Source organism: Petaurus breviceps, unplaced genomic scaffold (assembly GCF_028583685.1).
Source record: "Petaurus breviceps papuanus isolate PSGF00001 unplaced genomic scaffold, PetGlider_PUasm1.0 346, whole genome shotgun sequence".
NCBI classification, from domain to species: Eukaryota; Metazoa; Chordata; class Mammalia; order Diprotodontia; family Petauridae; genus Petaurus; species Petaurus breviceps.
In genome coordinates, this window is record NW_027186139.1 from 58,965 (window position 1) to 82,952 (window position 23,988).

The window sequence follows — 23,988 nt, forward strand, 5'->3', positions numbered from 1 at the left end:
AGGTGACGCAGTGAGTAGAGTGCTGGCCCTGGAGTCAGGAGGACCCGAGTTTGGTTCTGGCCTTAAAAACACTTCACACCCCCCCACACACACACACAAAAACTAGCTGTGTAACCTTGGGCAAGTTACTTAACCCCAATTGCCCTCCAAAAAGGCAAAAAAAAAATTTTTAATTATTTTAAAATAATAAAATTAATAACAACACCAACATACTCTTCAAGGAAGGTCCAAAAGACCTTATAAATTCTCCTTATTCTTACAAGGACAATACTTTGTTCAGGCTTTTACCTGAATTAAGGACATAATTCAGGACAAAGAGAATTAAAAGAAGTTTCTGATAACATGTCTAGGTGGCAACACAGTGAAGGTCTTGCCATTGCAGATTAGTAAGAGACTCAAGATGGAATTGATGGGGTGCTTGGGATCTATGTTTGTGAAATCAAGTTGTAAAGTCAATTTGTAATACCAATTTGTAACATCAGTCTGTAAAATCATGCCCGCCCCGCCCAGCTTCAGAGCATTAACTCTGCCCAGAAACAACTCATGAATTGTTTATCTCAGCTTGGAACAAGAACAAGCTATTCTTAAGAATCCTTCACTAAAGTATTGATAAACATTCCAGCTCAGGCAACTATTATCTTCCCCTTGTATAATGTCCCGCTGCCCCCATGAAACCTTTGGTGCCCTATCTTTAGGTTGACTCCTTGGCTGCCCCCATGAATCCTTCAGGACCCTATCTCTGGGTTAACTCCTTAGCCTATTATCCACACACTGAGTCTCAGCCTTCATTCCCAGACATCAATCTGGTCAAACATGACACTGATGGGTGGCAGACTGGGCACTTCTTCGTCAGCCCTTGGCCGCTCGCAGACTTAGTGACTGACTTAGTTTCAAGCCTAAAGCCACACCTCCAGGTAGCCCCCCGTTGGGCTATTTCCCAGTGAATTATGGGCAAAACACTTGCACAGCTGACATTAAAAGTACATGTTCCTTTAAACACTGGCCCCACCTTAACTCCTCCCTAATCCCACCCTCTTCTCACCTGGTCAGCATAACTGACATCCAATGAATAGCCTTAACTCCTTAAAATCCATGCCTGTGTCTTCTTTGGACTTGCAGGTCCCCTAAGGACCCTTGACGGCTGTAAAGTGTACGATAAACTTTTACAACTCTGACTCCAAGTTGGCTTGGGCTGAATTCTTTCCAGACTGAATCGAAGGCTTTCTGGTCTTAGATAAAGATCAGAGTTCCTGCGGAACCTACTGCCATCCCTCATCAGAACCACCTTTGATTGATATCTTTTGTAATGAGATGAAAGGCCAATTGGATAGGCCCACATCAGCAAAAAGGGACATCAGTCCCTCCCCAATCACTGACCTATGAAGGAAATGTGATATGACAATTCCAAAAGACAAGTTCTAGGGACCCCTTAAGCTTCCTCTACATTTGCAATGTTACAAATAGCAGACAGTACCAACAAAGCAGACTGGTGATGCCTTCCCCATCACTGCCTGACTAATGGACTGGGAAAGGTGCATTTTATAGACTTGTTCATCTGTATCCCTGTGAGGTTTCTGTGCCCTATTACATGGTCAAGGTGTGTGAAGGTGCCAGGCACAGGTGAGTAATAGGTATACTCCATCCTATTCTCATTCAGATTGCTCCAGGGGTCTATCAGAGCTAATTGTTCTAAAATTCCATTCTTTTCCTTAATCCTAGATTCAAATAGGCCTGACAGATCTAAAGGGAAGACTTCTAAATTTGATAAAACAATCAGGAAATGTAGATATACATGCTTACATGTATATGCATGTATGCATGCAAGCATGCTTCTACATGTGTGTATGTTTGTATGTGTACACACGTCCCTAAAAGTACTATGGTGGCACCTAGCAGCCCCTAAGAGTTTGGGTGGCCTCTCATAGTCAGGGGTCAATAAGCCACCATTATGTTAAGGGCTAGGGATTCAAAGACAAAGGACAGTCCTTGCCATCTGGTGGAAAGAGACTGCACAGGGACGGAAGCTGAAAAGCCGTAGGATAAGAGGAGCCCCCACACACTGGAGCGAGGGGAGAGCAATAAAATGGACAGACCCTTAGTCAATATGATAAAAAAAACAAAAGAAAGAAGAAAACCAAATTAAAAGTATCAAAAATGAAAAGGGTGAACCTACCACCAATGAAGAGGAAATTAAAACAATAATTAGGAATGATTTTGCCCAGTTGTATGCACATAAATTTGACAATCAGTGAAATGGATGAATATTTACAAAAATACAGGCTGCCCAAGTTAACTGACGAGGAAGTAAATTACTTAACCGCATCTCAGAAAAAGAAATCAAACAAGTCATCAGTGAACTCCCTAGGAAAAAAATCTCCAGGGCCAGATGGATTTACTAGTGAATTCTATCAAACATTTAAAGAACAACTGATTCCAACACTCTACAAACTATTTGGGAAAATTAGTGAAGAAGGAGTCCTACAAAATTCTTTTTATGATACAAATATGGTACTGTTCCCTAAATCAGGAAGAGAGAAAACAGAGAAAGAAAATTATAGACCAATCTCCCTCATGAATATAGATGCAAAAATTTTAAATAAAATACTAGCAAAAAGACTACAGCAACTTATCACAAGAATGATACACTTTGATCAGGTAGGATTCATTCCAGGAATGCAAGGATGGTTTAATATTAGGAAAACCATCAATATAATTGATTATATCAACAATAAAACTAGCAGAAACCACATGATTATCTCAATAGATGCAGAAAAGGCTTTTGACAAAATACAACATCCATTCCTATTAAAAACACTAGAAAGTATAGGAATAGATGGAGCCTTCCTTAAAATAACAGGTACCATCAGCAAATATTATATATAATTGGGATAAGCTAGAAGCATTTCCAATAAGATCAGGGGTGAAACAAGGGTGTCCACTATCACCCCTCTTATTCAATCTGGTACTAGAAATGTTAGCAGTAGCAATTAGAGAAGAAAAAGAAATCAAAGCAATCAAATTAGGCAAAGAAGAGACCGAGCTATCACTCTTTGCAGATGATATGATGATATACTTAGAGAATCCTAGAGAATCAAGTAAAAAACTACTTGAGACAATAAATAAATTTGGCAGCATATAAAGTTGCAGGATATAAAATAAACACACGTAAATCCTCAGCATTCCTGTACATTTCTAATGAAATTCAACAGAAAGAGATAGAAAGAGAAAACCCATTTAAAGTTACTGTAGACATTATAAAATATTTGGGCATCTACCTGCCAAAACAAACCCAAGACCCATATGAACAAAGCTACAAAACACTTTTCACACAAATAAAGTCAGATCTAACTAATTGGAAAGACATCAATTGCTCATGGCTGGGTCGAGCTAATATAATACAAATGACAATTTTACCTAAATTAAATGATTTATTTAGTGCCATACCAATCAGTTTACCAAAAAACTACCTTACAGAGCTAGAAAAAATAGTAATAAAATTCATTTGTAAGAACAAAAGGTCCAGAATATCAAGGGAATTAATGAAAAGAAATGGAAGGGATGGTGGATTAGCTATACCAGATTTTAATCTATACTATAAAGCAGCAGTCATCAAACTACTTGGCGCTGGCTGAGGAATAGAGTAGTAGATCAGTGGAACAGATTGGGTACATGAGCCTCAGCAGTCAAAGACTATAGTAATCAATTGTTTGATAAACCCAAAGACCCCAGTTTTGGGGATAAGAACTCACTATTTGACAAAAACTGCTGGGAAAACTGGAATACAGTATGGCAGAAACTGGGCATAGACCATTATCTAACACCATATACCAAAATCAAGTCTAAATGGGTGCATGATCGAGGTATAAAGGCTGATACTCTAAGCAATCTGGGAAAGCAAGGAATAGTTTACCTGTCAGATTTGTGGAGAGGGGAAGACTTTATGACCAAACAAGAATTAGAGAGTATTATAAAATTCAAAATGGATAATTTTGTTTACATTAAATTGAAAAGCTTCTGTACAAACAAAGCCAATATAACCAGGATTAAGAGGGAAGTGGAAAATTAGGAAAGAATTTTTACAACCTATGTCACTGATAAAGGACTCATTTCTAAAATATACAGAGAACTGAGTCAAATCAATAAGAATACAAGTCATTCCCCAATTGATAAATGGTCAAAGGATATGTACAGGCAGTTTACAGAGGAAGAAATTACAGAAATAAATTATAAGCATATGAAAATATGCTCTAAATCACTATTGATTAGAGAAATGCAAATCAAAACAACTCTGAGGTACCACATCTCACCAGTTAGATTGGCAAAGATGACAAAACAGGAAAATGACAAATGTTGGAGAGGATGTGGAAAAATTAGAACACTATTGCATTGCTGGTGGAGTTGTGAACTGATCCAACCATTCTGGAAAGCAATTTGAAATTATGCCCAAAGGGCTATAATTTCATACCCTTTGACCCAGCAATAGCATTTCTAGGGTTGTATCCCAAAGAGATCACAGAAGTGGGAAAAAGACCCATATGTACAAAAACATTTATAGCAGCTCTTTTTGTGGTAGCAAAGAATTGGAAATTCAGGGGGTGCCCATCAATTGGGGAATGGCTGAACAAGTTGTGGTATATGCATGTTATGGAATACTATTGTGCTATAAGAAACGAGGAGCAGATGGACTTCATATTTACCTGGAGAGGCTTATACGAACTGATGCTGAGTGAGAAGAGTGGAGCCAGGAGGAATTTGTACACAATTACAGACACAACGCATGTGTGATGACCAACTTTGACAGACTGGACTCTTCCCAGCAATCCAGAGTCATAAATCAACCCCAAAAGACTCATGATGGAGAGAGATGTGTGCATCCAGAGTAAGAACTGAGTTTGAACCCAGATTGAAGTAAACGACCTGCCCTTTTTCGTTTTCTTGTTTGGTTTTGTTTCCTCTTTCCCATTCTTCATTCCATCTGTTACAATCCTTCTTTATAACCTGACTAATGCCTAATGTGAAAGTATGTGCAGATACTATACTTGATTTGTACGCCGCCATGGGGGGGAGGGAGGGAGGGAGAGAAAATTTGAAACTAAAGGAATTGAGGTAACGAATCTTGTAAACTAAAAGTAAACAAATTAATAAAGACAAAAAAAAAAAAAGACAAAGGATAGTCTTTGCCCTCTGATGGAAAGAGACAGCACAGGAAAGGAACCTGAAAAGGGAGGGAGAGTCAGAGAAGCCCCCAGACACTGAAGAGGAGAGCAGTCAGTCAGGAGTCCCAAAATAGTGGAATCAAGTGAGAGATGAGGAGAGGGGGCAGTCAGAGGCCACAGACCCACTCATGGTGTTGGGGGATAGATGGGGGAGGACTGAGAGGGAAAGAGGTTGGAAAAGCTTTGTCAGGACTGAGTTATTAATTGCTTATCAGTCCAAGGATAGCCTTGTAGTGAGAGCCCACACTATGAATAAAAGGGCTAAAATGACTGGAGCTGGGCTCTGGGAGCCAGAAAACACCTGGTCCTGGAGGGGAGGCCAGAAGCAGAACTTCTGGTTCCAGGGGAAAATGAGGCCCAGTGGTAAAACTGGAGCGGTGAACCTAGATCTCCAAAGAGACAGGGCACCCACAAACGCGTATGGGCGGGAGCAGCAGGGGAGGAGCCGCCAGCTGGAGGCAGGGCTCCACTGCCAGAAAGGGAAGCCAACCTTAGCAGATGATACTTCTCAACTCAGACTTAATCTTCTGGTGAAGAAAAAATGAAAAGGAGCCAATCCCCGAAGCACGGAGAGAAGAACTTATGCTTTCACCAGCCTCCTTCCTCCAGCAGCCAGAAAGAGGAACTTAGCCTTGGCAGAGCCTTATACTCCCATGACTATTTTCGTCGTAGACAGATACGTGTTTGACTCTAAATTATCTGCTACAAAACGACAGTCTTCTCAGTATGTGTATTCCCTAAATCTACAGGTAACCTAGACTTAGGAGAATATCGATGTCAGTGTGGCTTAACTGTGGGGGCTAGCTTTTCCCAAAGACGGGAACTTAATTCTGCAATGAAACTAGAAACAAATCAAAGTAATTAAGTACTAACTGGTTTGAAGCTTATTCTTTTCACACCCTCATCAGTACATGCTAGAAAGTACACTGTCAAGGTAAAAGAATTTATTCAGAGAATTCCAAATTTCTGGAATGACTATCTAATGGATGGTGCAGTAAAGAATGGTGGAGAAAGTCTATTTTCTTTTGTTTTGTACATTCTGAAAAAATATTTTATTTTTCTCCAATTACTTATTAAAGGAAATACCCAGTTAGTTATCATAGCTGTAAATATGAACAGAATGAACTCCCCCATAAACTGTATTACTAGATGGGAAATGGCTCATTTTGACTGTACTAAATTTAAAAGGTTTTTCGCAGAAACAAAATTAATGAAACCAAGTTTAAAAGGAAAACTGACAATTGAGAAAAAAATTTACAGCAACCATCTTTAACAAAGATCTCATTTCTCAAATACATAGAACTCCGAGTCAGATGTGTAATCATACAAGTCATGACCCAATTGATAAATGGTGAAAGGCTATGAACAGGCAGTTTTCAAAGAAAAAAAATAAAGTCCATCTATAATTATAAAAAATGCTTTAAATCCCTACTGACTAGAGAAATGTAAACTAAAAAACTCTAGGTAACCACCTCACCTATTAAATTGGCTAATCAAATAGAAAAGGGAAATTATAAAAACCGGAGGAAAGCAGGAAAACTGGGACACTAATGCACAGCTGGTGGAGTTGTGAATCGACCCAACCATTGTGGAAAGCACTTTGGAAGAATAGTCAAAGAGCTATGAAGCTGTGCACACCCTCTGATCCAGCAATAACGCTGGCAAGTTGGTATCCACAGAGGATTTCTTAAAAAGTGACAGAGAAAAGGCCCAATTTAGAGAAGGGCATTTATACCAGCTCTTTTTGTGGTGGCAAAGAATTGGAAACTGAGGAAGTGCCCATTAATTGGGGAATGCCTTATCTAGCTGTGGTATATGAGAAGCAGGGTGAGTTCAGAAACACCCAGAAAGTCTTCCATGAACTGATGCAGAAGGAAGTGAAGGATAATGCTGTCCACAGCAACACTGTATGGAGAACAACAGAGAAAAACTTACTTTTCTCAGTGGTGCCTTAATCTAAGGAAACCCCAAAGGACTCATGAGAAAAATGCCATCCCTCTCCAGAGAAAGAACTAATTGAGTCTGAATACAGACCTAAAGCACACTATTTTTCACTTTCCTTTGCTTCAAGTTTCCTTTCACAAAGTGACTAATATGGAAATGCCTTACATGATTGCACATGTGTAGCCTTTTTATGATTGCATACTGTGTGTGAGAGAGGTAAGAGGAAGGAGGTAAGTAGAGAATTGGGACCCCAAAACAGAAATAAAAACATGTTTGTATGTGTCATTGCGGGAAAAAGGAAATATTGTTTAAAAAAGGTTAATAGCCAAAGGCAGCTGGTCTGCTTAGTAGACAGAGCACCAGGCCTGGAGTCAGGAGGATCTGAGTCAAATCCAGCCTCAGACACTTATTGGCTGTTTGACCCTAGTTAAGTCATTGAACCTGTTTGCCTCAGTTCCCTGAACAGTGAAACACAAATGAGAAGAACACCTCCCACATAGGGCAGCTGTGAAGATGGTCAAAAGTAGATTTGGGGAAAAGTAAATCACTTCATTGTGTCTTTGCCTTCAAGCCCAATGCTCTCTGACAAGAACTGAGTGTCTCCTGTAATGCCCTTCCCCTGCCCTGGAAAAGAAAACCCCCTAGACTTTGAACAGTTCCCCAAACTCGGCCCTCTCCCTATATCCTCCCTCTATCCTTCACAAATGCTAGTACACTGACAGCTAAAAAAGGAACTCTTTTCTGTGGCCTGGTCCAACCCGCTCTGCTAAGGGCCTGGGAACCTGTGAGTGTGACCCAGAAGCCAACTTAACCTGTTTTCTTGAGTTGCTGTTACTTCCAGAAACACTGGACCACAGAAGGCAGCAGCCCTGGACCCCAACCCCCAATCCAACCTCATAGTATTTGCTCCTATCAACCCTCACTGCCCTTTCAGTGTGCCCTTGAAAGACAAACCAGCTAAAAGACAGGAGGGGTCAGTGTGCACCAGACAGGTAAGCTGGTGGTCCAGCTCAGACCCTGGAAGATCAGCAGAGAATGCTGTCTTCAAGGTCTGGCAGGGAGAACTTGGCCAAAGAGGCAAAGGGGAGGGGGGAGCAGTTCTAGGGATACGAGGGGAGGGGTGGCAGGCATGGATACAGGGAGCAAAGAGAAGACCCCAAAAGGACAGAGAGGAATGAGTGAAGTGGACATCCTTGTGCCTCAGGGGTCATGAGGGAAACCTTATTAATGCTTGTGATGTCAAAGTGTCCCCCAATCAATTTAAAACACAGAAGAGAGCAGGGCAGTGTTGTTACTACTGTTTTCAATTCCTAGCCTATTTTTGAAAAGAAATAATACACAGGGAGGGGATTGCCCTCACATAGGCCTCACATACAATCCTCTTTGTCTATGGAAATGGCCTCCTTGTCTCCAGCTGACGTTGGTCAAGTCTGAAGAAACAGAGCACTCACCTGGGCTGGGGGTCTGCAGCTGCCAGGGCCATTCCCTCTGGCTCCAGGCTTCCGGCTGGGGCCAGGCCTTGGCCCTCTGCAGGCTGAGCTGGGGAGTCTGAAAGATCCCAGAAGGTCAGAGGGTCTTCCTTTCTATCCCCAGGCTGGAGGGTATCCTAAGGAGGATTTACAGAGGGTAAGGCCCTCCCCTCTGGGCAGAGACTCCACCCCAGAAGTAGGGTAGGGCTTGGAAAAGAAGACAGTCCCACCCTCTCAGGCTCCTTCTCTTCTTTCACCTTCCCCTCCCCATTCTCCCCCAAAGAAGAAAGAGGCAGAAGGGACCTGGGATCCCAGGTGGGATGAGACCAGAGCTCTCCCCCAAGGTGTTCCTCTGCCCTCCCTGCATCCCCTTTCCCCTCACTAACACAAATACATTATCTAGAAAACAGACTGAATGCCTGATCCAGGAGGAGAGAATCTTAGGAAAGTTGGAGATGGGGAGGGCTATGGGATGGAGTTACCAGGGAAAGCCTGAGAGTGAGAGACCAAATCCAGTCTGGGATTCAGCCCCCTGGCAGGGGGCCTGAGAGCTCTGATGGAAGAGGGGCAGGAGGCCAGAAGGGGAGCACAGTTGAGGCCTAAGAGGGAGACATTCTAACCCAGCTCATGGCAGGGAGGTCACAGACATTGCAGTGACAGAAGGGCTCCACGGGATCACTGAGCCTGGGAAAGCAGGAGCACTGTGTCCTGGGGGCTAACCAGCAGCTGGGGAAGACTCTTGGCAGTCACCAGAAGAGCTTAGGCCTGGAATCCCCCGGGAGACCACACACAGGGAGCCAGTGCCTGGGGTTCTGACAGTGAAGTGGATACAAATGGTGCCCTAGGGGGTAAAAAGGATATTAAGATTTGCTTTTCCAGTACTTTGTGAGGCCCCTCCTGAGGGAGCCTGATTCTCTAGCTCATCCTGTAACTTGAGAACATCCTAAACTCCTTTCCCCCTTCACCTGAAAAATCATAAAACTTCTCCTTACCTTGTACCAAAAGACCTGCTTTTGTCTCCCTTATCCCCTGTGACCCTTATCCTGTGTCCCCCTTGTCCCTAACCTTTAACCTTTGCCTCTCCACCCCCACATGTCCTTAATCTTTAACTACCACAAACCCTATAACTACATCATCACCTTGAACATCTGCAAGCTGTATAGCTTTCTGTCTGTATAGGCCCACTCCCCCCCAATACCTCTACCTTTCCTCTTCCCCATGCGTACGGCAAAGGTCCTTCCTTATGATTTCACCTAAACACACCTCTCAATGGATAAACAGAATGTCACCTGAGCGAATTCTTTCACACTAGAACCGGTCTCCCAAATCTGAACTGGAAATTGCAGGGATGCCCATCAATTGGGGAATGCCCAAAGAAGTTGTGGTACATGAATGCAATGGAATACTACTGTGCTACAAGAAACTAGGGGCTCACTGATTTTAGAAAACAATGGAGTGAAAGCAAGAGCCAAGTGTAGACAGTTAAGAAGAATGGTGTCTCAAGAAGGACTTTTAGAGAATAAGGCATTTTGTCTGTGATAAATATCCAAATTAACTCTAAAGGACAAATGAAGAAAGGCCCCGTCTGCATCCAGAGAAAGGCGTGAGAAATAAAAGCATATGTGGGAAAGCTTCACCCATGCACCCATATATACCTATGTGTGTGTGTCTAATGGGGGACATCTGCAGGGCTGGGGCTGAGGTAAGAAAAACAGACATTTCCAGGATCATTTTGTTGTATTTAGAGACAGATAGCAAGGTGACCTATTTGCGGGTATTTGCAGAAGATTTCTAGGTTCACATACAACCATCTTCTTTATTATACCATGCTACAGAAATGCTTCTTTTGCTTCATAAATTAAAAATTAAATTGTTTTAAAACAATAAAATTAATAACTAGAACAATACAACTTACTCTTCAAGGAAAGTCCAAAGGACACTGTAAATTCTCCTTATTGTTGAAAGGTCAATTCTTTGTTCAGTCTTTTACCTGAATTAGGAAGTCAAAATTTAGGACAAAGAGAATTAAAAGAAGTTTCTGATAACATATCTAGGTGGCAACATATTGAGACTCTTAACAGGGCAGATTCTCAAGGGATTCAAGAGGGAGCCACCTTTCACTGATAACTTTTGCAATGAGATGAAAGGCTATTTGGACAGGGACAGGCCCAGGCCAGCAAAAGGGGGGTTGCCTCTCAGTCCCTCCCTTATTACTGACCCCTGAGGGTTAACTGGAACAGATAGATGGGGGTGCCATGATATGACAACTCAAAAAGACAAGCTCTAGGAACCCCTTAACCTTCCTCTACATTTGCAATGTTAGAAATAGCAGACAGTACCAAGGCAGCACACTGGTGATGCCTTCCCCATCACTGCCTGACTTATAGACTGGAAAAGGTGCATTTTATAGGCTTGTTTATCTGTAAACAGGAAATGTACATATACCTGCTTACACGTGTATACATGCATGTGTGTATGTATATATGCATGTATGTGTGGATGTATGTACATACATATGTGTACACAGGTCCCTAAAAGTACCAGGGTGGCCCCTAGCAGCCCCTAAGACTTTGGGGGGCCTCTCACGCTCAGGGCTGGGGATTCACAGACAGTCCTTCCCTCTGGTGGAAAGACACAGCGCAGGAAAGGAAGCTGAAGAGGCAGGAGGCTCAGAGGAGCCCCCAGACACTGCAGGGGAGGGCAGTCAGGCAGGAGCCCCAAAGTCCTGGAGCCAAGAGAGATGAGGGGCGGGGGCACTCAGAGGCCACGCCCCCCCGTGGTGCTGGGGAGGGAGGGGGAGGACCGAGAGGGAAGAGGCTGGAAAAGCTCTGTCAGGACTCAGAACCAACTGCCCAGGGCCCAAGGATGGCCTTGGAGAGAGAGCCCACGCTCTGAATGACGGGGCTAAAAGGAAGATCGTGCCTCGGCTGGGAGGTGACCGGGACATCCAGGTCACTGCCCCATAAACTGGGAACCCAACCAGGCGCGGTCAGTCCGATAGGAGGGTGGCTGTCCCACTCGGGGAGAGTTCACCCCATTCAGGGAGGGCAGTGTCCTCCTGGGGCCCGGAGCCGTGGGAGGGACTGGGGGTAACAAGGTCCCCGTTACTGGGGCTCCGGGCCCCTGTGGTGCCACGAGGATGACCCAGGCTCTGCAGGACTAGGAGGTGGGGGCCCAGGGCGGGGATCTGGGAGGGAAGCGGCCCGGGGGCTGAGGGCCGGGCAGGGGCTGGGGGCCCCGGGACGATCCTGGCTCACCTGGCGCTGGGGTCACACCTGGCGCTGGAGGGGAGGCCGGGAGCGGGGCTGCGGGGGCCCAGGGACGGCGGGTCCCCAGAGGTGACCGGGACCTCGGAAGTGACGATGGGGGCGGGGGCGGGAGCGTGAGGGAGGAGGGGCCGCCTACCGGGAGCTGCAAGCACAGGGCCAGGGCCCAGGGCTCGGCCAGCCTCCCCCGTCCTTTGGGTCACATTCCTGCTGACCTGGAGCAGGGACACACGCCCACCCCCAGGGGTCACTTTACCTGACCCGCAGCCCCAGGGCAGCCCCAACTCCAGGGAAAACTGCACACGCTGAAGCAGGCACGTGACCAGAAGCGGCTCCTTCCGGCCTCCCAGTCGTCGAACGTCAGGCCGAGCTTCCAGGCGGTTCGGTAAGTTCCCAGGGAGGGCCGCTTCCTGTTTCTACGACCGGCCTTCTGGGAATTGTAGTCCGGGCTAGAACCTACCCTGCTTGAGCATGATGGATGCGGCGAGGACCACGTGGTTTCCCCCTCTGATTCCCATTGGCTGAACGCCAAAAGGGAGCTTCCTATTCAGAAGCCAGAACCACCTTCACCAGGCTATGTGGGGCGGGGCTAATGATGGGGCGGGACCGCGCGTTCCCTGGTGGGAGGGGCTAGGCTCGTCCCTGGCCCCTCCCCCGCCGTGCAGGCACCTATTCCTCGCCCCCTCCCCCAAGAGAGGGTTAGGGCTTTATTTTCCCCACCTTCCTTTCTCTGCGACTCTCAGTGGGCTCATGTTCAGGGTCCCCCGGGGAGCCATGGAAAGTGTCGACCACAATCCACGCCCAGGGGTCGCCTCTGATGATGCCAAAATGCTTTGCCCTTGTTAGGTCGTTTTCTCCTCAAAATCAACCCGTGACGTGGGCACTCCTGCTGTGCCCACTTTACACAGGAGGAAACTGAGGCTGACGGGGCTTAGGGTACGGAGCTGGCTCCTGCCAACCTGGGAGAGCCGCTGGTTCAGTGTTCAGGCTGCGCGTTTACGCCTCAGATATCTGCAAAGCTCCAGATCAGCTCCTGACTTAGTGTTTGGTCACTTGTCCAGGGGCAGCCAGGCTGGCCAGCAGATGGGGCCCCAGGCCTGAGATCACCTTCCATCTCAGACACTTCATGGATGGGTGACGAGTCCCTTTGGCTCTGATGGCCGCAGTGTCCTCATCTCTGAAATGGGCATGATAATAGCACCTACCTCTCCATATTCTTGTGAGGATCCAACGAAATCAGAATTGCAAAGCCCTTGGCACAATGCCTGGCACGTGGAAGGCTCCACATAAATGTCACCTGTAATTATTATTACTAAGAAAATGATGCAGAAAATGGTGACATGCAGATTAAATGTAAAACTGTGTTGTGTTCACAACCCCCTTCCCAGAGAGCTGGTTGTGAAACATTTCCCAGAACAACCCTGGTGACACATCTAATGAGTGTCTGAAGCCACATTCAAACCTGACCCCCTTCCAGAGCTCTTTGTCACACAGCTGCCTCCAGTACCATATGGGACAGGTATTTATGTCTGACAAACACAAAGGGCTGTCAAAATGTTGTACTGACAAGAAGAAAAAGGAAAAGGAAATCATAAACAGAGAGTGGCAAAAAGGAGTGTTTTCCTGCAGGGAGATGAGGCTGAGCACCTTCCAAACACAAAGCCTTGGCCCAGAGGGCTGAGTGAGCAGTTCTTTGTTTTCCCCAAGCTCTGCACAAAGCTCCTTAGTCTTCCTAGATCTCTCCAGCCAGCCAGGCCAGGGCTTTGGCTCATCCTTCATTCATAGGATGCATTCCCCAAAGAGGGTCATCTCCAATCTCCCTGGACAGTGGGGCCACATGGCTCCAGAGGAGAAAGTGAGGCTGGTGACTTTGCACAGCCCTCCCTCACTTTAATCCAATTCACTTCCACCTCATGACATCAACTCATGACAGCACTGTCCTATTCAACAACAAAGGATAAACAACACTATGCCCAAGATCATGGGGGTATTTCTGGGGCTTGACCCTGAGATGCCCCATCCTCTCGCACAAGGACCTCTCTCTTCTCTGGCCATTCCATTGGCTGCATTTCCAGGTCAACTGGGACATGGAGATGCTTGTAGCAATCCTTCCCCTCTTAGGAAGTGTGGACCTGTTTCATCATCTCTCCTTTAGAACTCTTCCTTGAACTAGTTCAGAGGAGACAGCTTCTCTGACCACCAGATCCTCCTCTGTCAGAGAGACTTCTACTTCCACATCTCCATTTTCCCTCACTCTTCTTGGTCCTCAGCCTGGTGTCTTTCTCTGACCTTCCCTTGCCACACTTTCAAGAACATTGAGACATAGAATAACTACTCCAAGACTTCCTGTTTAATGACTCATCACCCGTGTTCATGTTTCTGAGGAAATCTATGTTATCAGCTGTGCACATTAAAATGCAAGCAAGTTATCGTTATTTTTTGCTTAATTATTTTCCATTTTTGTGTTTCTCTTGACTCCTGTCTTTGCACTTCAAAGTTTGTGTGCTGCCCTACTTTTTTCAACACTTATGGGTGGAAGTCCTCAATTTCATTAAAGTGCCATTTGCCCCCATATAGAGCTTTTGTCATATATGGTGGGTAAGTCATTCTTGGTAAGTCATTCTTAAGATATATTCCAAGCTCTCTAGTCCTTTGTACTAGGGGTAGCTAAATGATGAGATCCTGACTGTGGCTCCTAGGTGTCTGAGTTCTTTCTGGATGCTTGCAGCATTTTTTTCTTGGACTTCAAAGCTTTGGATTGTGGCTAGGATCATTCTATGAGTTTTTATTTCTGAGGGTTTCTTTGTAGAGGCAAACAGTAGATTGTTTCTACTTCTAAACTGACCTCTAGTTCTAAAGAAACCTAGCAGTGTTTTTAGAACTATTTTATTTATACATATATATGTATTTATATACGTGTGCATATATACCATAAAATTATAGAATACATGTATTTTATATATATATACATATATATATATATAAATATACACACAAATATGTTACTTGGGCAAGTTCTATAGCTATGGGGCCAAGACTTTAATTCCCTTTTTGAGTCTGCCACAGCTCCCATTACTTTTCCATTGTTTTCTCCTGTTCTCATAAAATATTTTAAAATGGTTCTTTTAACTCTTACATGCTCATTTCCAGAAATTCTCATTGAATTATGCAGACACTATGCTTTTCTTTGAGGCTTTGCTTGGTGACATTTTGAAGTCATTCTCTTCTTCTGGGTTTGTGTTCTGTGTATCCCTGTCCCCAAGGTAACATTTATGGTGGGTTCTTTATTTTTTACTTAGTCTTCGAGGCTCCTTTCTGACCATAAATCTGATATCATGGACAGGCTCATTCCACATTCTGGAAGGAACGTCCAGGATGTTCTTGCTGCTACTTTCTTGGGGTGCTGTCTTTGGTGTTATTCCGGGTTCTCTGGCAAAGCTCCTGCCAGGGACCTGCAAGCTTTCAGTGCTGCCAAAACCGTCTGCTTCCCTTTCCTCCTCCCTGCTACACATCTGTAAGTTCCTGACCCGTGTTTCAGTCTGAGCAATATGTCTGTGGGCTGCCTCCATGTGACTTTTCAGTAAATTACTGATGGACTCAGTCACTATAAGGCAGTCGGAATATTATGGTGCTCAAGAACTTCAGAGTCTTTCTTCTAGATGATTCTTTTTCTAGTTATTCTTCCACAAGTATCAGATTGGGTTAGAAGCTGGTCCTGAGACCCACCTCTGTTCCTGGAATCAGAACCACAGTTGCTGTTAGTTATGAATGTTTTCCTTCCCTGATACCAGCCTAGAGCCCAGCACTTGCCCTCTGCTTGGAACCTCTACACCTAGGGGCAAATCCCCTCAATATGCCCTGGCCATCCAAGCCAGAACTGGACAGTTAGTGAGGGCTTCCAAATACCACGTGTTCCTGCAGACTTCAAAAGCTGAAGCCTCTTCAGCCTTGCTCTGGGCCCCTTCTTGGCCTGCTGGACAGCCTCTCCCTCATCTGCAATGTTCAGCAATGCCCTTCCTGCCCGCACCCCTTTCCCCAAGCCCACAGACCTCTCTCTGTCCCTCTACACTGACCCAGTCTGGAAGCTGGCTTCCCTGTGTTTTCTTGGCTTTCCCCTTCAGGATTCAGGCTGGGCCGTGATGTTCTCCCATCTGTTTGCAGGAGGTGTGGGGATGCTGACCTCGGGGTTCTCTTTCCTTCTGCTCCATCTTCCTTTATAGGGATTTTCACTGGTGACATTTCCAGTCAGGTCCATTCCTAGGTGGAGACTGGGAGAATAATTTGTTTTCTACCAAACTGCTTTCAAGGTTTCTCAGCTGTGCTTGTTAAAGAGGGAATCCTTCCCTCACCCATTTATGTCCTTGAGTTTATCAAATTCTGGGCCCTGCACTCAATTGTTCTGTTTTTTTTTCTCTTCTAATTGGTTCCCCTTCATCTTTTGTCACGTGAGGCAGAGTGGAACCTCGGGAGCCATATACAGTGCATATTGTACAAACCCAATGACGACAGCAACATGAATGGGAAGACCAAAGGAAGTGGCCCTCTGAGTAACTGCCCAGAGCAGTGGCTGTCTCTGAGGGCAGATAAGGAAAGGCACCTCCCTCTTCTCCCAGAGGCCCAGGGGCCTCACTCCCAGGGTGCAAGGTTATCTTCCCTAGCCAATGTGCGCTTGGGGTACGATTCCCTACCCCGGGATTTTTCTTGGTAAAGGATTCTGTCTAGAGGGAGAAAGATGTTTAGTCTCTATAGATAACCAAGTAACCGGAATGACTCCAGTATGTAAAGTTTCTCCATCTTGTCCCAGGCTCCTGCCCCCTTTTCTGGCTTCAACAATGTTACAACAGTCAAAGTTCTTACTCACAGATGTTCCAACTTCTCCCCAGTCTGTGTGGTTCTGATCCCCATGAGATAGCTTGGAGCCACCTGCAAAGTCCCTGCTTTGGACCATTCTCAAAAGAGCCGCACAGGAGGTCACGCTGGAGCATGTCCAGAGCCTGCTCTCCCTGGGTAAGGACGATGGCCTCTGTAAATGAATCTTGAAAGGAAGGTCTTCATTCCATCCCTACAGTGGTGGGTTTGAGCATTTATCAGTTATTCAGGAGGCAATAGTGCCGTTCTCTCCACGGGGTCCTCCTGCTCCCTGATCTTCCTATAAAAGGTCTGAATTTATGATGGAAAACTGGGACTTTCCTTTGTTGCTTCAACATTGTCTCTGCTATATTGTGTAGCTTCAGGGAAAAAAATTAAACTACTGTTGTAGAATCTCAGACTTAGATCTAATCTTAGACCTCTTCGTACCTGATCTAACTTCTAACCGGTCATGAATTTAGTCTGCAGAATCTCTAAAACATGCTCATGTGTCCTTTCCTTGAAGTTGGGCAGGGAAGGGAACCCCCTGCCAGCCAAGGCAACCCCTTCCTCTTTTCAATGGGTCTAGACTTTAGAACAGTCTTTATTTTTCAATTTAACATTTAATTTTTCCCCAAGTACATGTTAAAACAATCTTCAACATTCATCCTTAAAACTGAGTTTAAAATTCTCTCCCTCCTTTCCCAACTTCCCTCCTCATTGAGAAGGCAAGCAACCCTATATAGGTTATATATGTGTAGTCATGCAAAACATATTTCAGTATTAGTCATGTTGTAAAAGAAAACATAGACTAAAAGAAAACCCCAAGAAAAAGAAAGTTTGAAAACTCAGCTTCTATTTCTTTTCAGACTCTGATGTGGGGCCAGAAATGTTGAGGGAGAAACCCCCAGGGATACAGGGATCCTGAAACCAGAGCTCCCAGGGCAAGGGTGCCTGGAAAGATTTGGCAGACTCAAGTGTTCTCTAAGTCAAGGTGGCAAAGACTGATTGCTATGCTATACAGTGGTCAGAGTTCTAAGGGAGCCTGCAGCCTTAGAGGAGCACAGCTGAAGTTTCTGCAGGATAAACTATAGTAAAGCCTGTGCCAAATGTTGCAACTTAGGTGAGTCAAGCCAGATTAGGGAGTGGTTAAGGAGTGGTCAGTTCTTAAAGAAAAATGCACTTTTAACATCTACTGCAAAGGTATTTCACCTAGAGTTCCCTGGGAAATAGCCCAAGGTGGGCTACAGGGAGATGTGGTTTTAAGCCTGAAATTTAGTGAGTCAACTAATGGTTAGGACTGACTGAGAAATACCCAGGTATGCGGCAGCTAGGTGGGGCAGTGAGTAGATCACAGGCCCTGGGACAGGAGGACCTGAGTTCAAATGGGGCCTCAGACACTTAACACTTACTAGCTGTGTTGGACAAGTCACTTAATCCCAACTGCCCTCCAAAAAGCAAAACAAACAAACAAAGAAACAAAAGCCCAGGCTGCCCCCATCAGTGTCTTTTTAGATAAGATAGACTTAAGGAAGTATACATATGGCTAAGTCTAGGATACATGATAGGTCAATGAGTAGTAAATATCTTTATGACCCAGTATACAGCTGGTTCAACCAAACTACTAAATTCTATAGGTGCAGCTGGCTGCTGTATCAGACAGAGAGAGAAGTATTTTTCTAGGACATGCTGCCCTTGGACTGGAGAAAAAGTGCCTGAGAAAGTGTTTTGAGGCTAGACAGAAATGTGATTTTGTAACTGGTTGTGATTTTGGAACTGGGGTTCAGGCACAGGTACCCAAGCACTCCATCAGTTCTCTCTCTGGGGATGGATAGCATTTTTCATCATAAATCCTTCCCAGTGGTCTTGAATCACTATATTGCTAGAGTACTGAAATCATTCACAGTTGATCATCTTACAATATTGCTGTTACTGTGTAGTGTTCTCCTGGTTATACTCATTTCACTTTGCATCAGTTCATGTAAGGTTTTCACGTTTTTCTGAGAGCATCTAGCTCAGAGGTGGGGAACCTGCAACCTTAAGTCTACATGTGGCCCTCTAGGACCCCAAATGTGACCCTGTGACTGAAATCAAACTACACAGAAGAAATTCCCTTAATAAAAGGTTCCTTTATCCACATGTGGCTTCAAGGTCACAGGTTCCCCACCCCCTGACTAGCTCTTCATTTCTTCTAACACAATGGTATTCCATCACAATTATATAACACAAGATGTTGGACCATCCCCCAATTGATGGGCATCCCTTCAATTTCAGTTCTTGGCCACCAGAAAAGAGCTGCAATGAATATTTTGGCATAGTTCCAAATCACTCTACAGAATATTTGAATCAGTTCACCACTCCACCAGTGGTGCATTAGTGTCACTTTTCACACATCCCCTCCAACATTTGTCATTTTCCATTTCTGTTCTATTAACCAATCTAATACCGTGTTTCCCCGATAATAAGACCTATCCCAAAAATAAGCCCTCCCCTTACTGTGTAAGATTCCTCTAAAATAAGCCCTCCCCGAAAATAAGCCCTATTGAGATTGGTACTGCAGTGAAGGTGATCCCCTGCGCTACACACTACATTACGATACCCTCTGTATGCACCATCCCCTCCCCTCCCCGGTGAAACGCACGCCCGCTCCGAGCTGCATCCAATCAGAGCTGCAGCAGTGAGCGCGTCATCCTGTTCTTCCCCAGTGATTTGCTTATTGAATAAAGGTACATTTTTTGGTTCACATTTACCTGTTTATTAAAATTGCTGTCAATATTCATTAAAATAAGCCCTCCCCTGAAAATAAGCCCTCTGGTGTTTTTCTGTCCAAAAAATCTAATAAGACAGTGTCTTATTATCGGGGAAACACGGTAGGTGTCAGGTAGTACCTCAGAATTGTCTTAATTTGCATTTCTCCAATCAACAGTGATTTAGAGCATTTTTTCATATGGCTACAGATACTTTGGATTACTTCATCTGATAACTGATTTCATATTTTTTTATCATTTTTCAATTGAGGAATGGCTCTTATTCTCATAAGTTTGACTAATTTCTCTATGCATTTGAAAGAACTTTTATCAGAGAAACTTCCTTCAAAATTTTTTCACACTTCTAATTGCTAACTGTACTTCCCTTCTTCCTATTAGCCCCTATTTATTCTATTCTCTTTCCTTTCACCTGGTCCATCCTCAAAAATGTTTTGTTCCTGACTATACCATCCCCCAATCCCCACTCCTTTCTATAAGCACCTCTCCTTTCTCTTAACTCTTTCTCTTCGTACTTGACTATAACACAAGATAGATTTCTTTTTTTTTTTTTTAAGAACAAGGCAATTTATTAATAAATCTGGTGTGGTTTGTCCTAATGTTTCTTGTTGGCAGCTGCCATCTGTCCAGCAATTCTGTCCAGGTCTCTCTGTCCCTGAGGTGTCAGTTTCCGGCCCCTGTCCTGGTCCTTCTCCACCATCTTGAGCCCCTCCAGAGCCTGCAGGACTCTCCGGGCACGCTCTTGGAGCCCCGGCTGAAGTGGCTGGGCATGACGCCATTGTGCTGGTGCCCCCTGTAGATCTTGGTCATGGAGCCCACGCCGGCACCGCCACGGAGGTACAGGTGCCGGGCGGTGGAGGCCGCTCGCGTGTAGAACCAGTTCTCATGGTAGGGCGCCAACTCCTTATGCTTGGCCAGCTTGACCATGTCCACCCATTCGGGGACTTTCAGCTTCCCTGACTTTTTCAGGAAGGCGGCAAGGGTCCACACGAACTCCTGCTGGTTCACGTCCTTCACCATGACTCCGGGCATCGTGTGGGCTCCGCGTGGCCAGCCAAGGGAAAGGACAAGATAGATTTCTATATCCAATTAAGCACATATGTTTTCCTCTTGTTTAGCCAGTTTTGATGAGAGTGAGATGCAAGTATTCCCTGCCACTCCTGCCGCCCACTTTTTCAATGCCTTGTAATGGCTTTTTATTGACTCTTTTATGTGAGATAATTTACCCCATCCTACCTTTCCTTTTCACTTTCTCCCAGTGTATTCCTGCTTCTCATTTCCTAATTTTATTTTTTTTAGTTAACATCCCATCATATTCAACTCACATTTGTACCCTCTGTCTATATATAACACTTCTAACTACCCTAATAATGAGAAAGTTCTTATGAATTACAAGCATCATCTTCCCATGTAGGAATGTAAACAGCTTAACCTTATTAAGTCCCTTATGATTTCCCTTTAATGTTTATCTTTTTATGCTTCTCTTGAGTCTTGTATTCAGAAGTCAGAATTTCGATTGAGCTCTATTCTTTTCATTGGGAATGCTTGAAAGTCCTACATTTCACTGAATGTCCCTTTTTTCCCTGAAGCAGTATACTCTGTTTGGCTGGGTAGGTGATTGTTGGTTGTAATTCTAGCTCATTTTCCCTCGGGAGTATCATATTCCAAGCCCTTCCATCCTGTAAGGGAGGAGCTGCTTGATCTTGTGTAATCTTGGCTGTGGTTCCATGATACTTGTATCGTTTCTTGTTGCTTGTAATATTTTCTCCTTGACCTGGGAGCCCCAGAATTTGGTCATAAAATTGCTGGGAGTTTTAATTTTGGGGTCTCTTTCAGGAAATGATCAGTTGATTCTTTCCATTTCTATTTAACCCTCTGGTGCTAGAATATCAGGGCAGTTTTCCTTGATAAATTCTTGAAAGATGATATCTACATTTACTTTTTGATCATGACTTTCAGGAAGTTCAACAATTTTTAAATCATCTCTTCTGGATCTATTTTCTAGGTCTTTTTTTTCTTTTTCTTTTTTTTCTTTTTTTAAAATCAATTGGGGTTAAGCAACTTGCTCAAGGTTACTTGGCCAGTTTTTTTGCGTGTGGGTGTTAAGTATCTGAGGCTGGAACTGATCCTGGGTCCTCCGGGCCGGCACTCTTACTCATTGTGCCACCTAGCTGCCCCCTTTTTTTTCTAATGACATTTCACATTGTCTTCTATTTTTTCCATTCTTTTGGTTTTGATTGTTTCTAAATGTCCCTAATCATTAACTTCCATTTTTTGACATCTAATTTTTAAGGAATTATTTTCTTCAGTGAGGTTTTGTACTTTCCATTTGGCCAATTCTATTTTTAAAGTTTTTTTGGTCAATGAACTTTTCTTTCTACTTTTCTACTTGGCTAATTCTCTTAGTGTATTTTTGTGCCCCTTTATCCATTTGGTCAATTCTGTTTTTCAAGACATACTTGTCCTTATTGAATTTTCTTAAACCTTTTTTTTTTTTTTTTTACCATTTTCTTGACTCATTTTTCATGCTTTTCCTGCATTACTTTTATTTCTCTTCCCAATTTTTCTTCTGCCTCTCTTACTTGATTTTGCAACTCCTTTTTGAGCTCTTCTGCAGTCTGAGTCCAAGTCATATTTTTCTTTGAGGCTCTGGATACAGGAGTTCTGACTTTGCTCTCTTCTTCTGATTGAACGTTTTAGTCCTCCTTTTCACCATAGCAACTTTATATTGTCAGATTTTTTTTTCTGTTGTTTCCTCATTTTTTTTTCAGCCTGTTTCTTGATTTTTAACTTTCTGCAAAAGAAGGGTTGTGCTTCCAGAGTGGAGGGTACACTGTACCCAAGATTCAGGGGTTTTGTACAGCTGTTTTCAGGGATACTTTTGGGGACATGTAAGTTTTCAGGTCTTCCAGGGAGGCATGATCTAAGGAGAGGTGTGTTTGCTATACTCTCCCAACCTGTGCTCTGGACTGTAAGTAAGCACAAGCACTCTTTTCTGCCCTGGAATAGTAAGGAGCACCCCTACTCCACTGCAGCTGCAAACTCTGGTGTGCTAGTGCTCCCCTTTACCCTGCTACTACCACCCAGGTCTGCAGCCTGAATCCAACTCTGGGCAAAGCAACAGAGTTCTACACCCAGTGTTAGCAAAGAGACTCTTGTAATCTCCTTCTTAGCAGGTGTTCTACTCCCATGAGATCTGTGGATTGAGAGCTCAGGAGGTAGTCCCTGCCACCTTCAGCATCTCCCAATGTCTGCTCCTGGTTTGCTGGGGCTGAGTCTCTGTTGGCACAGCCTGTGCTCTATTCACATACAGATGTAACAGACCTTTTCTGCTGACCTTCTAAGTTTTTTGGGCTGGCAAATTGCTTCAGCCCATCCTTTTGTAGGTTTTGCTACTCCTAAATGGTTTTTAGGGCATTTTAAAGGTCTTTGGAGGGTTTTGGGGGAGAGCTCAAGTGAGTCCCTGCCTTTTCTCTCCCATCTGGCTCTGCCCCTTTAGAACTGTCTTCTTAACAAGCATCACTTGGTGGCTCATTGCTCCTAATCTTGCCTAGTATATCCAGTTTTTCCTTAGTCTTCCTTCATTATTCCCTCAAATTCCATTGGTGGGGGATAAAAGGAAAAGGAATAAGCATTTATATATACCTACCATGTGTCAGGCACTGTACTTTTTATACATTTATAATCATATACTTAAATTTATTAATTTATTAATATTTTCTCATACAAATGTTTCTCATTTTCTCATATAAATTCATAAATATTTTCTCATAAACTCACATTTCTGTGATTTTAGAATTAGTCTTATCCCTGTTTTATAATTAAGGAAATTGAGGCAAACATAAGTGAAGTCATGTGCCCAGGAGCACACAGCTATTAAGTATGTGAGGCTGGACTTGAAATCAGGCTTTCTAGACTCCTGTCCCAGGGCCCCTACCTATGCCTCTAATTTCTAAATAATGGAAGTTATGGAATGTGCCCATCCTTCTATGACAGAGGTGATTAAAGATGTAATTACTGATTCTCAATTGACTGAATGATTACATGACACCCCCTCCAATGATCCCAATAATCAGTAGCATGGAAACCATCCTTAAAGAATCCTGCGAACCATCCTGTGCCCCTTGCTTGCATGTCCCCTTTCCCTAAAAAGGACCAAATTATAAATTTCTTTCCTTCTTCATCCTCTCTGTATTCCCTATGCCTATGTGTAATGGAAATGCAAATTTGGAAGATCTTCCCTGCCCCTAGGCTAAAGTGCACCTGAAGCCTTGGGTGGGAGGCTTGTTTTTCAGTAAATACTTCTTGATTGGCCAGTGAGTCAATAAGGTTGTTACATTTTCTGAGCCAGGAGAAGGCTATGTAAGCCCTGATGTGTAGCTTTGTTTTGGGACTCACTTTGAGAAGTGTTCTGTGATTTGATCTGAATTCTGGGAAGCCGTTGTTAAGAGTCCCCCGGCTTTGAAAAACCCAGATGTGG

The 23,988-nt window shown here is 44.1% G+C and overlaps 1 protein-coding gene and 1 pseudogene across 1 annotated transcript in view; both read right to left on the reverse strand.

The window, feature by feature from the left end:
* Window positions 1-12,120, reverse strand: part of LOC138167976 (zinc finger protein 665-like) — a 30,288-nt gene extending 18,168 nt beyond the window's left edge. The window contains exons 1-4 of the mRNA XM_069096955.1: window positions 11,887-12,120; window positions 10,545-10,619; window positions 9,250-9,470; window positions 8,612-8,766 (exon numbers count right to left, since the gene is read on the reverse strand). Of these exons, the coding sequence (XP_068953056.1) occupies window positions 8,612-8,766; window positions 9,250-9,258 (164 nt within the window). The 5' untranslated portion in view covers window positions 9,259-9,470; window positions 10,545-10,619; window positions 11,887-12,120. The remainder of the gene's footprint in view (window positions 1-8,611; window positions 8,767-9,249; window positions 9,471-10,544; window positions 10,620-11,886) is intronic.
* A 7,924-nt stretch (window positions 12,121-20,044) lies between these two features.
* On the reverse strand, window positions 20,045-23,142 carry LOC138167979 (small ribosomal subunit protein eS19 pseudogene; annotated as a pseudogene).
* Window positions 23,143-23,988: the final 846 nt, after the last annotated feature.